The following is a 15368-nucleotide window of genomic DNA, read 5'->3' as shown; positions in this document are numbered from 1 at the left end:
TGATGTTACTGATTGGCAATACCGGAAAGTCAGAATTTTTAATTTTTTTTCTTGGGGGGGATATGTCCGGTAATAGATGAAATCTATTTGAGTTTTTATCTAGCGGCCCTGGGGCCATTATGCGTTATGGTTGTCTATTATTTAGTAGTTTGGGAAAATACCACTCAATGGAAAAAGATTTGGAACTACTAAGGGAAAATGTCAATTGTTTTAAATTTTTTTATTTTTGTTTTTTTTGTTCTTCGTTTTTTTTATTTTTTTATTATATATAGAGGAAACAAAACCACATAGGGTGTCCGCGATATCCGCAACAACCAGTTTTAGCAAAATATTGAAAAGACACGAGCTAAATACACAAAATCACCGAAACAATTAAAAAATAGCAGGCGAAAAAAAAAAACACGCACCACTTAGGATATAAGCCGACTACGAATGAAAAAAAAATCAGCGAATAAGAGCATCGTTTCACTGATTTTCATAGTTGACCTGCAATGAAAATGTAATCAATTGCCTTCCGTCATTTTTTCGTTCTTAATATTATAATTATTTTAAAAAACTGACAATCGCGGTAACTCGGTGTGGCCTCCCACTTTGGTAAAGGAGTCCCTGATTATATGAATTGAACTTTTTACAAAGCGCTTGGATAAGAATCAGCAGCGAATTTATAAGACAATATGAATTTTCAATTCCATTTTATTCTTAAATTTAAACAAAGCAAGAACATATCTCAAGTAGAAATTACGTGCGGTATTCTTTGCTGTGGAGGCTGCATTACAGTTTTGCTGCAGCTGAGACAGTACTTTAGTCAAACGAAGTGGAATTGTGACGGCAATAAATTCAAAATTTTTCCCTTTAATGTACATAAACCTTACTTCCCTTCTTTTCTTTCCTTTAATAAAAATTGCTTCATAAGAAGTCTGCAAAGTTTATGAAAACACAAATTTTTAGGTGTTTCAATGTGACCATCACATGACGCTGAAGTCCTGATAAAGTTGAACGGAATATATATATAGTATATATAGGAAATATTTAAGGAGTGAAATCTAGCAAAGAACGCAGGATTTTGCAAATGATTTTCCACATAATATCATGAATTGAATGTATATAACCTCGTATATAGACACATATATTCTTTGCTCGTAGGCAGCATTCCTCCCCTTCTCGTTTGTAGAAATTTCTAAAAGTCGTGTTGCCGTCAAATTTTGTTTTATTAAAACAATTTCCAGAATTTTTGTAGCACATCCAACAATGTAATCACTACGGGTAGCACACATGTCATATTTTTAATACATACATTTAGCTGTACACAGCATACAAAATCTTACACAAAAAGATATTTTCCACCCCATGTATGCAGAATTGAGTAAACTTTGCTTAGGAGAACTTGGCTGAGGTGACGGCTAGACAAAATAGACACTCCCTTTGAAATAACTTGTGTATTTGTCTTGCAAAATATAAAAAGTTTTTCCAAAAAATTTTCCTAAAGTTGGCAACAGCTTCACATTAGCAGTGAGAAATTAGCACGTATTATATTTTGTAAATATTTACTACCCCAGAAAACATAACAGCTTTACAGCAAACAAGGGAAGTTTTGTCAACGTTGTGTCATCCATATTTAGTTGCTAATAAGTTGAAAAAAGCAATTTGGTTCCCCTCCTTAGAAGCGAAAAACTCTATAGACTATTGCTGTTCATTGATATTTATATTTATCATCATTTTTTTTTGAACCAGAAATATATGAGCATATTCTTAGCTGATTCGATCATATTAAATGCGATGACCTGGGATTTTAAAAAGCTTTTTTTTTGTGTTGCATAAATTACATAATTTAATGGGAAAACAATGATCGTTTATACAGGTAGTTGATGTTATTGGAATTACTCACTTATTTAGTTGTGTCTTAAGAAACGCTGGTAAACATATTTTTACAAAAATTCACCATTTGATGATTTATTTTTGTATGAAAACCTTTCAGTTTCCTAAAAAAAATTGACAAAAATTATAAAACCAAATATACGTTCATTACGTTTTGGCTACCTCATGAGACTGGCGATTTTTGGAAAAATCTACAACAATTACCAGAATATTTAACAACAAAAATGATTAATATAAAAATGTGGAGCTAGGTACCAGTAAAAGTGTTTATAAGCACAATACTTTTAAAAGGTAAAACCAGTCGATACAAGGAAGTTGAATCGTAATATTCAAATTTAAAAGATTGTAAAAGTAAGTTGCTGTAAATAATTTATAAATACATTTGCTAAGAATCGTAAGTAAAACCTACGTTAACCTAAAAATCACAATTCAGGGCTGGACTTGGTCAAAGAAGTTGAATAAATACGTGAAAGTCGCAAAGGGAAATGTTGTGTTACAATATCACAGTAGCTTTCCTGGCACAATCTCCTTTATCACGAAAACAATGGAGGCAATATATTCCGAGTCAGATTTTCATACACAATCTGGCGATACTTAATTTGACTAACTTAACAATACGTTTACGTACCCTGTCCCACGTGGTACAGAGCCTAATGGTGGAATTGTAAAAATTAAAATTTAACTCCTACTTCAAATTTTTGAGGCCATCGAATAAAGAAAGAAATTAGCAGCACCCTTTTAGATCGACTAACACAATTTGGCTTAAGGTGGGATGTTATGTTAAGGTGTTTCAACAGCCGACTAAATTTGGTGCATTAGAAGAGGGATGATATATGCTCTTAACAGTCGGCTAATGCATAAGGACATCCTATGAAATCATCGTCCAGATAAAAATGTAGAATATAACATATAATAATACACTTTCAATTGCTTTCTAGAATGTATTGCATGCTTTATCAAAGCAAACTTATTCAGCTAATAAATAAAAGATAAATTTGAATGGCAAACACTAGCTTTCAATAAGCGACCGCGAAAGTAACTTGTATGATTCACCATTTTCCCATGTCTTCTCACATCCTACCGTTTTCATAATTATTATTATGTTATGATTCTACTATTATTATTATTATAAACTCTAGGGTTAACAGAAGACTGACCATTGTAACTAAGACTATCGGGTCTTCATTTTTTAAAGATAAACTAAGCGGTTTATTCCTTCCTTGATTCACATTGTTTTGGGTTTTTAAACTTGGTTTTAAATATTTTCTTTTTAAAATTACCAAGCCCCTTGCCTAATCTAAGAACCAATCGATTTAAGGGCTCTTAGAGGACAAAAATTGACTAGCAATGTGTTCATTCGATAATTTGTAAGGAAGTAAGATAATATATTTTATTCAATACTGAAAATTGCAACTAATTCACTTTAACGAATCGAGAAACTTCACGTTGAAATAAGCTGATTTAATGTTCTTTTTCAATTATTTATGCTTAGAGCAAGTCTTGCACTTACAAGTCTGTCGACGATTTGTGACCAATGATAGACGGAATGAAACGTAACTTACGTTTTTGTTTTCGGTTAGTTTGGCTTCCTATGTAATAGCATTCAGCATTATTTGATGATTGTTGATATTTTGGCTTCAAGTACGCACAGTAGCTGTTACATACATTCTCTCATGTCTTTGCGTGACTGTTCCAATTCCCTTACACTAGCTAAAAAAAGTTATTTGTATATTGCTACATGGTCTGCAAAAGCTTTGAGTTTTTAAAAGCGTCTCTTAAATTAAAATTATAAACAATTAGATCAAGCGATGCTTTAAAGACAACAAACATACCATCGGTGATCCGTTTAGTTATAACTTTGGAGGTGTTAGATTCTGTGGAATTTCCATGAAATTTTCTTTTAATCCTTGTTATTGCTTATAATTAAGACTGCCTCCATTTTATAACTTATATCTTTAAAAAATTTTTCTAATCCACAATCGCAATTAGCCTCTTTTTTTTGATACCGGCACCTGATAAATATTACAATTATCTATTTCTATCATATGATATTATTTTTTAAATATTGACAATAATACTTGTAAGTTTGATATTTTTTAATGCGCATTTGCTATGTAAGTTCGAAAGATGGTTCGAAATTCTTGCTAAAAATAAATTGCCGTCTTTATGATTAACAACAAATCAACAACACCACAAGTACTTTGTGATGGAAGTGGGTGCAGAACAGAGTGCATTAATATATAAATTTATTCCGGTCTATTGTCTGCATCCCCTTTAATATCACACTTCTCACACTTCTTTGCTGTTAAGATTCACAGTTTGTGGTGAAGCCTTAAACTTACTTACAAATCGAAGTAGTGTCACATATACAATAGACGGCCTTGCCTTTTTGTTTCAACGTAGAATTTCCGATAATAGATGACACACGATCATGTGAGGGTTCGTATGGATTCAAAATCGTATAGAGTCTTTCATGTATTCGATTTTACATGTTTCAATCGGAATTAAAACTTTAATATGTTCACATTTTTTGGCACAAAGCAGAGTTTATTCCAAAAGCCAACGCAAGAACGATCTGTATTGTTTTCCATTGCATACTTAAGTTAATAAAATAAATGTAAAAAGGTTGCTAGGATATAAAGGATCTATCACATGTCCGCACTAATGGTACTCTCCTAAACGTAATCGATGCATGTTAATAGTGGCAAAAGGAGGATGGAGGGAAAAGTAGAAGAAGAAAAAGAAGCAGATCTGTTGTTTTACGAAATAATACACTTTCTAACTTCGTCATTTTAAAAAGTGCACTAGAAACTGACTTACTTCTTACCCTTTAACGACATGTGTTTATTCAAGCTGTTGGCAATTCTTACGTCAGGACGCGTCCATTCCCTTCTCAGCAAATTTGCGAATCCCCTCAAAATGAAAGTTGTTCACTACTTCATCAATAGTTGGCCTGTTCATTAATTTATCAAAGAGAAGAAGAAGCTGTTATGTTTTGAATTTGACAGGCCGAAGAAATAATAAACAAAAATTTACTTCCTTGCAGATTTAATTTTGATTTTTGTTAATCGTTTTACTTGCTTTTACCGTAAATGTTGTTAATTTCTTTGTCAACCACCACCTGCATAACGCGTCACTACTTTATGACAATGGCAGGTGAAACATCGTAAATCTTTGTTTACTTTTACTATTTTAAGTATTTTCATTTTCTAGAAAATTGGAAGTAGTTTTCATGCAGACTTATTTTGTCAAATGTGCAATTTTCATAACAATATGCGTATAATATATAAGAAGGTTAATAGAATTCAAAATTTAAGTTTGTTTCTTTAGATTATTTATAAAATGTATTACCAAAGTTTACAATAACTCCTTTTTGAACTGCTCCTTTTTTGATGTTATGAGAAAGATCTGTTCGAGCTTAGTTCGGAATATAGTGCGTACAGATAGGTAATTTATCCACAAAAATAATAAAACGTATCATATAAATATCATAACATATTCAAGAGTTTTCGGTGTGGTGGCCTATGCCTTAAGAGGCTATCGTTTTTTTTTCCATTCTGAATGAATTCTAAAGTAAAAAAGAAACAAGATCATGATAAATTCTTAACTTACTAAAAGAAATGACAAAACCAAAGAACTTTATAAACGAGGTGATGTTATGGACGCATTTATGAATTAAATCCCATTTTATACCCCACACCACTTGTTCTACTTTAATGTGTTATTTTAAAAATGTCTATGTGCACATTTTGCTACGGCTAGAACGAGAGACAAACAGAGGGAGAGAGAGAGACAGAGAGAGAACAATTGTACAAATTGTACAATTGACAATTGTACAATTCTCAATTAAAAGAAACTATCATCAAAAGGAGAAAACTATCGTCAAAATATTATTACCACTTACGATCGCTACCAATTTACACATTCTCTGCTTTCAAAACTCGTCTCATGCCTATAATTTTCTTTTATTAGCTTAAAGGTACATTCACAAAGTTACAAGGAGAAAACCAATACTTTTCTTTTTATAGCTTTTTTTGTTTGATTTTGTATCAACTCCAGTATTTCGAAACTTCTGAACTCTATCAATAGTAACCTTTTGTGATTTTTACAAACGATTTTAAGTGCGACGACCCCTTTCCATGCATGGAGTAACAGACACCATAGGCCAAACCCAAGTCAATCCTATCCGGCGCAAATACTTTCAACCGAAGCTAAAGCTTCTCTTCAAACCACAAACCTCGCAAATAGAAACTTATCATCAAAGATAGTCTGTCGGTCATAACGACTATTAGAAACACTTTAAATTCCGATTAACATTAACACGTTGAAACTCATTTTAAAATCAGTGGCTGCTGCCAAAAAACCTAAATTTCCTTTTTTTTTATATAATGCTAAGAAAATACGACTGCTATTTGCCTATCGCGTGCTTCTACAAGGACACGCAATGGACGAGTATGGACGCCATTAACGTCAACGGGTTAACAAACTAAGGAATACCATTTCCACTTACCGCAACAACATTTAAATTGTTTATTATTTGGAGTCGTATCGGAGTTTTGGGAAATAAGCGAGCAGCCCTAACAGCCGCATGCGTCATCTTTGAAATTAACTTTCAAAAATATATTTGAAAGAAATTTAAAGAAAAAGTTGACGAACAAAGTCGATGGTGCTACCACCGACATTAGAGTACGCCACTTACTTGAAGTGATCTAAAGAGAAAAAGTCTTCGTCAATCTAAAAGGCATTATATTATAAAATTATGTTCGACTGTCCTTGGAGAACAAATTTACGGCACAAGCACGTTCTCCTGACAAAATCACCACACGGCAACGTTTTAATGGTAGATATTTATAAACATTTAGAGGATTGACCACTATAAATAACCCCATCATCATTCAATATCTAAAGTCAGTTTACAAAATCTTGTCAAAGTGCAACATAATGAGCGATGGATATAAAAATGTTCGGTTCAAGCTGAATTTAAATTTTTTTAATTTTCCTTTTGCTTATTAAGAATATTTTCTTCCCATTGCCGTTGCTTTGTGCACATGCGATTAGCCGGCTCTGTACAATCGTTATATAAAAGAAAGCGCCCTTTTAATAGCATTTACATAAGCATTCGCCTGCTTCTGCGTAGTATCTGATGCTTGGTAAATTGTCTCGTGATGTGAGATTTCCATGATTAGACACGTATTCATTTTAAGCTGAACTTGAATATGCATTTAATTTATTTTACTTAAAATTTCGAAAATAAAATTTTAAACAATATATTATTTTTCCATAAACAAAATTGAAGAAAATGGGTAATTTAGTTTTTAGAGATTAATTAATTTTGTATTATCTAAGATTAAAGGGAAGGGATGTACAACCGCTCTTTCGTAAGATTTAAATATTCCACTTTTCATATTTGCATTACGTATAAACCCGAAATTCCGAATCGACTGTTCTCAGTTAGAGCTCCCTCCGCTTGTTCGCACAACACAACACAAAATCAAACTAGTGGAAAAGTTATGTACCAATAATACTGTCCGAGAAATTGGTTTTTTCTAAATGCCCCAAGACTATACTGACACGATCTCCAACTCCTTTCATTTGATGCTAATATTGAAGGTATTTTTAAAAAACATTTATTCCCTAAATCGTGACGCCTACCCAATTAATTTAGAATTAACACACTTAGCTTCTCGCATTGTACTCTCCAAACTCTTTTATTTGAATGATATTAAAAAACAATTAATCCACCAGGTCGCGGTGTCTACCATATTCATTTTAGAATTAATGCATTTTTAACCAAATAATATATCTTCATTTGAGGAATGTACAGTACAAATGGTTTTAAACATTCGTAACAAGCACAAAACGTCAAAAAGTGAAACAAATAAAATTTAACCACTTGTAAAGTCATAGCTGTGCAGTCATGGCCGATTTTTTCCATTTTTGCATGTAGGGAGTAGAGTGTGTCTTAAAATTAATATGGAAACTTTTAGCCTTCTAACTTTTACAATTTCGGAGTACCGACCAAAAACCCACAAATTTTTGTTACGGAAAACAGAGCTGCATTCAGTTTACGCGTCATTGCAGGCTTGTGGTCTGCGCATTTTGAACCATTTTCAATAGCAACTTGCGCGCAGAAATTTCTAATGTGTCCACCAAATTTGAAGTCGATATTTCCATTTTTGCGACCAGGTTAAGTGCCGCCAACACGCACCACATGGTCACAAAAACGTGCAGGCGGACGGACATGGCTTAATCAGTTTAAAATTTGACGCTGATCAAGAAAAAAAATTTTTTATAGCGTCTCTAAAGCTTCCTTTTGGATGTTGCATATGTTATGAAGGGAAACAAAATGAATATACCCCCTCCTTCAGTAGTGAGTATAAAAATCGTAAAAAGCAGGATGTTTTCATAAAATTCCAATTTAATTAAAAAATATATGTTATAAAGCTTAAAATCCAAATATTCCCCACCAATACTTTTGGTCTTTTGCATCTTATCAGTCAGCTTACGGATGCTCCCGCTCTGTCGATCTCAACCAGTGCTAACAAAAAGAAAACACTTTCGCAATCAGGACGAGTTTCAATCCCAAATTGGAGACCGCTTCCTGGGTTGCTTTTGCTATAGAAGGACGCTTTTATATGGACGTACATGGTCTTCAAGACATAACATTTTTCACACAAAATTCTGTTTTTCCCCTAGTGTTTCTTCACTCCAAGCCAGCTTAATTTCCATAGCTTCAGCCGCATTTTTTCCAATTTAAAGCAGAATAAAATGCAGTGCTATAAATAACTGAAACTTATAAATAATTGAAACTTATACCATGAAAGTATCAATGCCAAAGTTATCTATGCTTGAAATTTCAATTTAAAGCGACCAATTTCGTTACGGGGAACTTATTTGTACACCTTATACAATTTGCGGCAACTGCAAATCAATAAATTTGTTGAAAAACAATCTCGATCGGCAATAGGGCACTATGAAAAAGAACTACCTCTTGTAGATTTGTCGAAGATCGGTTCAGCTTACCAAGTTCACGAACTTCACATATAGGTTGTTGTTTAATTTTGAAGCCCCCGGTAAGATATCGAGAATGATATTAAAGAGCTAGAATTTGCTAAGGAAATATTGATGGCTGGCGACAAAATAAATTATTGTTATTTTGATCATCTTTCAAAATGTTCAAATATCAAATTTGATCCGTGGCCATTCGCTGGGAGTGTACATACAAAATTTCGAATTTCTATCGCAATTTTTTGTCAGCGTTCCAATTAGACGAGGCACATCGACATAAGCGGACGTGCGGATTCAGATCGTTCATCGAGAGTATATAGACGTTGCACGCATTTCTGCTTTGCAACTATAAATGGGAGGGTAAATCTAGTCTTTGATTATCGTCCGGAGTCAAATGTAAGAAAATTGGATAAGCTTTAAAAGATTTCTTGGAAACTATGTCTTTTATTTATGAATTTTTTTCTAATTCCTCAACCATAAAAATCTTGTAATCTACACATATTTGCCTTGCTTAACGCCTTAAATATTTCGATACTTACTAAACAAAATATTTTGAAACTTGCCAATCTAAAAAATTCAACTATTGAAAAATTATTAAGCTCTTGAACACACATTTCCAATAATCTATTATGCACATTTCGGAAAATAAAGGAAACAAAAATCAAGAGATAATTTATGTTTAGTTCAGATTGAATTATTTATATGCATCGTTAGCACGCCTAGTAATGAGAAAAACCGGCAATAGCTTCTGATTCATTTTAGTGTTTATAGATAAATAAATTATAACATTTTTTATCTACATGTAGCAAGCGGCGTATAAAATTATTTTTGATTATACCGATATTGATTGGAGATGTGGAACAAATGAAAAATTAAGAAAGAAAAAGAAAAGTAATTCAAGAATATCTAACAGAAACAGTAATAAATATAAAATTATATTGTTTTTCAAAAGCAAGCTAAACAAAAAAAGAAACAAATGAAAAACAAAACATTTTCATATTGGCTAATTGTAGTGTGTATGTGCGTTGTGTGTCATATAGTGCGAAACCCTATATACACGGCGCTTTCCTATATACACGGATAATTATGTCTAAGGTTTCATTAACAATGAGGCTTTACCCAAGTTCTGGTTCTTCTCCTTCTACGAGAGCGATCACCAGTACGTATGTTAAGATGCGTTCACGCATTTTTCATAGAAAAAGAAAAATTTTAGAGCAGAAGAGAACGAATGTGTGGGCTGGTATCAAACAATTTCGTTTAACTGTTCGAAACGATTGCGCTAAAAAAGTGCAAAATTGGACACATGGGCACGAAAAAAGCAAGTCCAAACAGTCAAATCTAAGTGAACCGCATTCGTACACTATTACTAAAGGTCAAAATTGAAAAACTATAAACACAAGCACTTCAAACAACGGATATAAATAAATCTAAATAAAATGTAAAAAAGCTCAAAGAAATATTATCAAGCGAGCCAACAAAGAAAATTCATAGAAAACAATCATCATGCATATGCGAGATTCCGTGGAAATACACATTTGCCTGAAAAAACAGAAAAAGGGAACAATGATAAAGCATATAGGCAATTCCCCGAAATAAAAATTGTCAGGAAGACGATGGACTTTAAACACATAGGAGATTGAAAGGGACCATAGGAAGAAAGTTTCTTGTAAATACCATGGTAAAAACACAATCGGGAAGTCATTTGGAAAAAGACTTTTACTCACAATTTATGTTTTGGCTACAGAAGCACGAAGCCCATTTGTGCACTCTATGAGTTCTTAGACGTAGTTGAAGATTTCTCTGTGGCTTCAAAACCGTAACTTCAAAAGTTAATAATTCGTAGCGCCAGCCTTAGAACCTCATTTTCTGCATCAGTCAGAAAATTGACTTTCTATCAGATTTTTATTTGACTGCCTTTTAAAGACCACCCACCTTATCTGAAAGCATGGATTTATATGAACCTTCAGTATGGTAACATTGACATTTCAATATCATTGATTTAAAAATGTTCAAACCTAAAAACTTTTCCGGTACAATTCAAGGTAAAAAGAGAACCTATTAAAAAAATAATGATAAAAAGCAATAATTTTAGTGTATTTTCTAGTTAGATAATTAAACAGTATTTTTACCTACTACTCTCTTGTTATTTTCTTTTTGCTTTTTAGACTGTAAAAAATGGAAAGAAAACGTTTGAATCATTTGGGTTTCGATATGCATGTATGTGCAGTTGTAGCGTTTCTGATGATACCTTTAGTGGCGGAAACTGGTAAGTACGTGGAACGCTCAACACATTTATGTCAAATACATTAGACCCTTTAAACAAAACATAAATGCAAAAAAAGAGAATATTAAGGAGCCAAGGGCATATATTCCGCTGTTCAACTTTTCATCCCACTTTCTAAATTTTTATTTGCGTACGCACATCCAACGGATGAAGAATAGATTTACCCTTCCAATAATAATGGTAAATACCAGCATCAGGTGTTCCACAAGCCATAAATTTTCTTTTCCGCGTAAGATTACAAACCTGTTTGGGAATACTCGTCTAGCCGTACGTCAGCTTGAAGGAAATTTTGTTTGACTCGTTCGGAAATTCCATTTCTTGGATTGAAGCTGAGCGTTGGAGAGGCAAATGCCTACAAATCTAAGAGCATTCTACCTAATTTTTCACGATAAGTGAAGTAGTTTAGCTTAGATTAATTGAGACGACTATAGAATAAAAGGGAAAGCGAATAGGGTACACACGTTGCCCAGTTTCTAAAATCTGCTCTTAAAACTTTGTGTTATGTATATGATAAAATATTCTTGATATATGCTGTTTGCTATATAATTAGAAAACCTTTAGTATTTATTTAACTGTGAATATTATGTAGCCGTTATAACGTATGTCTTTTAAGGCTACTCATTATGGCACAGTCGATATATATATATATATATATATATATTTTAAAAAAACTATTCTATGCTATTTAAATGGACGAGTTGGTATAGAAAAAAGAACAGCTACGAATTGTGATTTGTTATTGTTAAATTAATACAACTTATTGTGATTGTTATTGTTAAATTAATACAACTTATTAGATGGCATGATTCATATTCAAATGCGCAAATAGGAATTGAATATAAAGCCTTTGTGTGCTTTCTAAATCTAAAAGCCTTTGTGTGTTTCTAAACTAATGTATATTCATTTAAAAATAGTCTAAACTGTCTTATAAAAAAAGTAAGAGGGTGTTATATTGGTTTGAGGTCCAATCTTGTACATCTACCACCACTGAACAACAATTTCCAATGTTTTTACCAATTCTGACGTAGATATATTTATATTTCTGATCAAGATTAAAAAGTATTAAGAACCCACAACCCAGACCAATAGACATAGTGTAGAAGTTACATAGAAAAAAATTCATGATTGTCTTAAATTTCTGCTATATTGCGAAAGGCTGCAGGTTTCGGAGTTTGAAATGCAAGCCTGGGATCTTCCGTGAGCACTAAATGATCTGTCAAGACTGAAAAAAGGAGGAAGCGGTAGAGCGTTTCAAGGAGGAGACATCTTAAATTTTTGTGGGACGAAAATAAGGAAAAGTTTTTAGAAAAAAAAAAGGTTGAATTCAAACGGTTGGAAATTATATATTTGGCTTTTAAGGTGAATGTTTTAACTCTTTAAGTTACGCGATTAACTACGCATAGGGAACATTTATTAAGATAGACAGTAATTTACAGACTAATTATCGGTGACGTGGCTCCATTTTTGCTAAATGACTCGTTCAAACAATCATTTGACACAAACACTATTTGTCATTGGAAAAAAACGCAAACCAAATATGTCTGAAATACGAACAAGAAGGATATGTGCGTTTACAACAAAAAAGCTTATTTACAAAACTATATGTGAGCTTAAGGAATGTATGAAGGTAATGAATGACAGTAAATGCAAGTGTGAAAAGAATTGTTATTTTAAAATTTATTAAAAGCAGATAGTTGCAGATTAAGGAAAAAATTTTAAGAGTATTGTTTAATACGACTGAATGTATACTTGTAGCTAGTAATGAATAAATAAACAAGTAATTAAATAAATTGTCATTTCAACCAAAAAAAAAAAAAAAAGATGAAAACCTCTATGATCTTATGTTTGCTGGATATAGTATATATATATATATATATATTTATTTATTTATTTAACATTGTGAGCATACTTATCAGCTAAAGTTACGAACGTGATTAACAAAAATTAATAGAGGATATAATATCGTAACAAAAAGTGGTAAATTTATCTGTCTTATTATTATTATTATTATTATTATTTTAATTTTAGACTAATGAAATGAATTCTTAGACTAAAAAAAGACATTGAGCACTAGCAACACAGGCTATCGGCTCTGTCTTAAAACTAAAACATTGAATAAAAAACAATATTTAATTTATTTATATTGAAATTTGGACTATCGACCCTATATACTATATATATCTATATATATATATGGATATATATATCTATATATATATATATATATGGATATATATATCTATATTATTTTTTTTTTATACTGTAGGAACAAAAATAGGATAAGAAGCAATTCTCATAAGACACGAAATGGATTATACGAAAAAAATATAGTACGACAGTGTGTTGTGCGCACAGGAAACGTACTGCTTAAGACCCCTACACGGAACATTGAAAGGCACATCATCTAATAATGCTAATGCGAAATATCACTCTTCATTAATTTAGTCATAAAGAACATGCTCATTATTTCTCTCCTTTTCTGAAGTGAAGATAGATTAATAGGCTTCAACCTATTGTCGAATAGCGTTGACGCCCCTGGTAGATGTTAAGCCAAGCTCCACAACGGAAAAAGTAGAAACTGACGTTGGAGAGGCTGAATAAGATCCACCTAATATCACTAGTTTGGTACATACACATCGACTGAATATTCTAGGATTGATGTAACCACGGACGTTAACAAAATGTTCGCAATACACGGATCATCATTTTTTAATGAAAAGCAGAAGAGATTTGTTAACAGAAGTTTCAATATGAACGTTGACTATGAGTCAAGAATGTTTCGTTAAAGCACGGTACGTTCGCCATAACTTAGTTATTAATTAGATACGACGTAGGCTGCAATATTACCCATGACAACAACAATTTTTTGAATTTTTTTTAAATTCGACCACATGAAGTTATTTCCGACCAGGCCAAATTCACCTTAGAGAAAATGTGTACCAGTAAGCCCATCGAAAGAGCAGTAAGTTTTTACGTCATCTGCAAACTCTGGAATTCTGTGATTTGAAATATCATTTTAACTTACAAATCAGTAGATTAAGATCTACCTTACCAAATACTTTCGAAAAATCAACGTAAATTACGTCAGTGTTCTTGTACCCTCGATCGCTTTATAGGCATCACCAGTAAGCACCAAAAATTGGTAGCCGTGTATTTTCTTTTCGTTAAACCATGTTGGGACGAAGGAATTACTGACGCAATAATCTATGTAAGTTACTTAATAACCAAGACTTCAAACACTCTCGGCAATGCACAAATCTTGGCAATTCCACTCTTCTATTCCTCTGTAATTCTGAAGGATATTCCTTGATGCATCCCGAATTAGTAGTCAAGTCTACACCTCTGACCTGATAAGCGAGCTTGCTTTTGTTTTGTGATGATTCATCAAGGCATTGCACTTGTTAAAGCCGGTATTAAACTCTTCGAAGAAACCGGGTAACTCATCGAAGGGTTCCTTACTTTTGCAAGATTCTGGCCTCGCTTGCAAAACGAACAAGTGAAGATTTACCCTTCAGTCTGCAACTCTCATAGGACCTCGACAAGGTTTTTGCTTCGTTCATAATCCTATTTATGGTGCATTTCGGCCAAGTTTTGTTTTTTACACATAGGATGTGTATAATACATGTTAAAAAAGACGGATCCGACGTCATTGCCAAATATACGTACTTACTAGTTAGTTCATTTTCACTATTTGCATCTTTGTTAACAATTAGCAAGCTAAGAGAAGAGGCGGCAATAACGCGTTGAACCACTACAATGATATTACTTTTGCTGGTAGTTCCTCTTATTGTCGTATTAACTACATTTGACATTTCGATGGATGTGCTGGTGGCTTTTGTTACTAAAGTCCTGTTACCACTACTAAAATTAATGTAACATTTGTTGTTTTCGAATTTCAGTTTAATAGCAACTTCACAAACTCAAAAGGTTTCGATTCCAAAATTCCCCCTTCCAAATGTGAGTACTATCAATTTCATGCGTGAAATTACCCAAACTAATAGTACACAATTTTATAATGACCGCTTAGGAAAACATATTGACCAAGCAATGACAGGTGAATGGCGCATGGAGGCTTTAATAAATGAGATCCAAGATGAAGATCCATAGATAAGGATGGCAAGGAGGCGATGAAACAATTTGAACATCACCGCCTACCAAACAGCTAGCTATGTTAGATAGTCAGGTAGTGTAGCAGGCATCC

At 32.8% G+C, this 15368-nt stretch overlaps 1 protein-coding gene across 4 annotated transcripts in view; it reads left to right on the top strand.

Annotated features, from left to right (window-relative positions):
• The window catches only part of LOC119641773, a 54921-nt gene that overhangs the window by 21679 nt on the left and 17874 nt on the right, over positions 1-15368 (top strand). For 2 of the 4 annotated variants that reach the window (XM_038040613.1, XM_038040612.1), the window contains exon 3: positions 11049-11149. In XM_038040613.1, coding sequence (XP_037896541.1) covers positions 11059-11149 — 91 coding nt within the window. In that variant the 5' untranslated portion in view covers positions 11049-11058. Of the gene's footprint in view, positions 1-11048; positions 11150-15368 lie in introns of those variants that run through there. The other 2 variants (XR_005247887.1, XM_038040614.1) reach the window with 1 other exon arrangement.

Source organism: Glossina fuscipes, unplaced genomic scaffold (assembly GCF_014805625.2).
Source record: "Glossina fuscipes isolate IAEA_lab_2018 unplaced genomic scaffold, Yale_Gfus_2 177, whole genome shotgun sequence".
Lineage (NCBI taxonomy): Eukaryota > Metazoa > Arthropoda > Insecta > Diptera > Glossinidae > Glossina > Glossina fuscipes.
The sequence above is the reverse complement of the archived record's forward strand: the minus strand, read 5'-3'. Positions and strand labels throughout refer to the sequence as shown.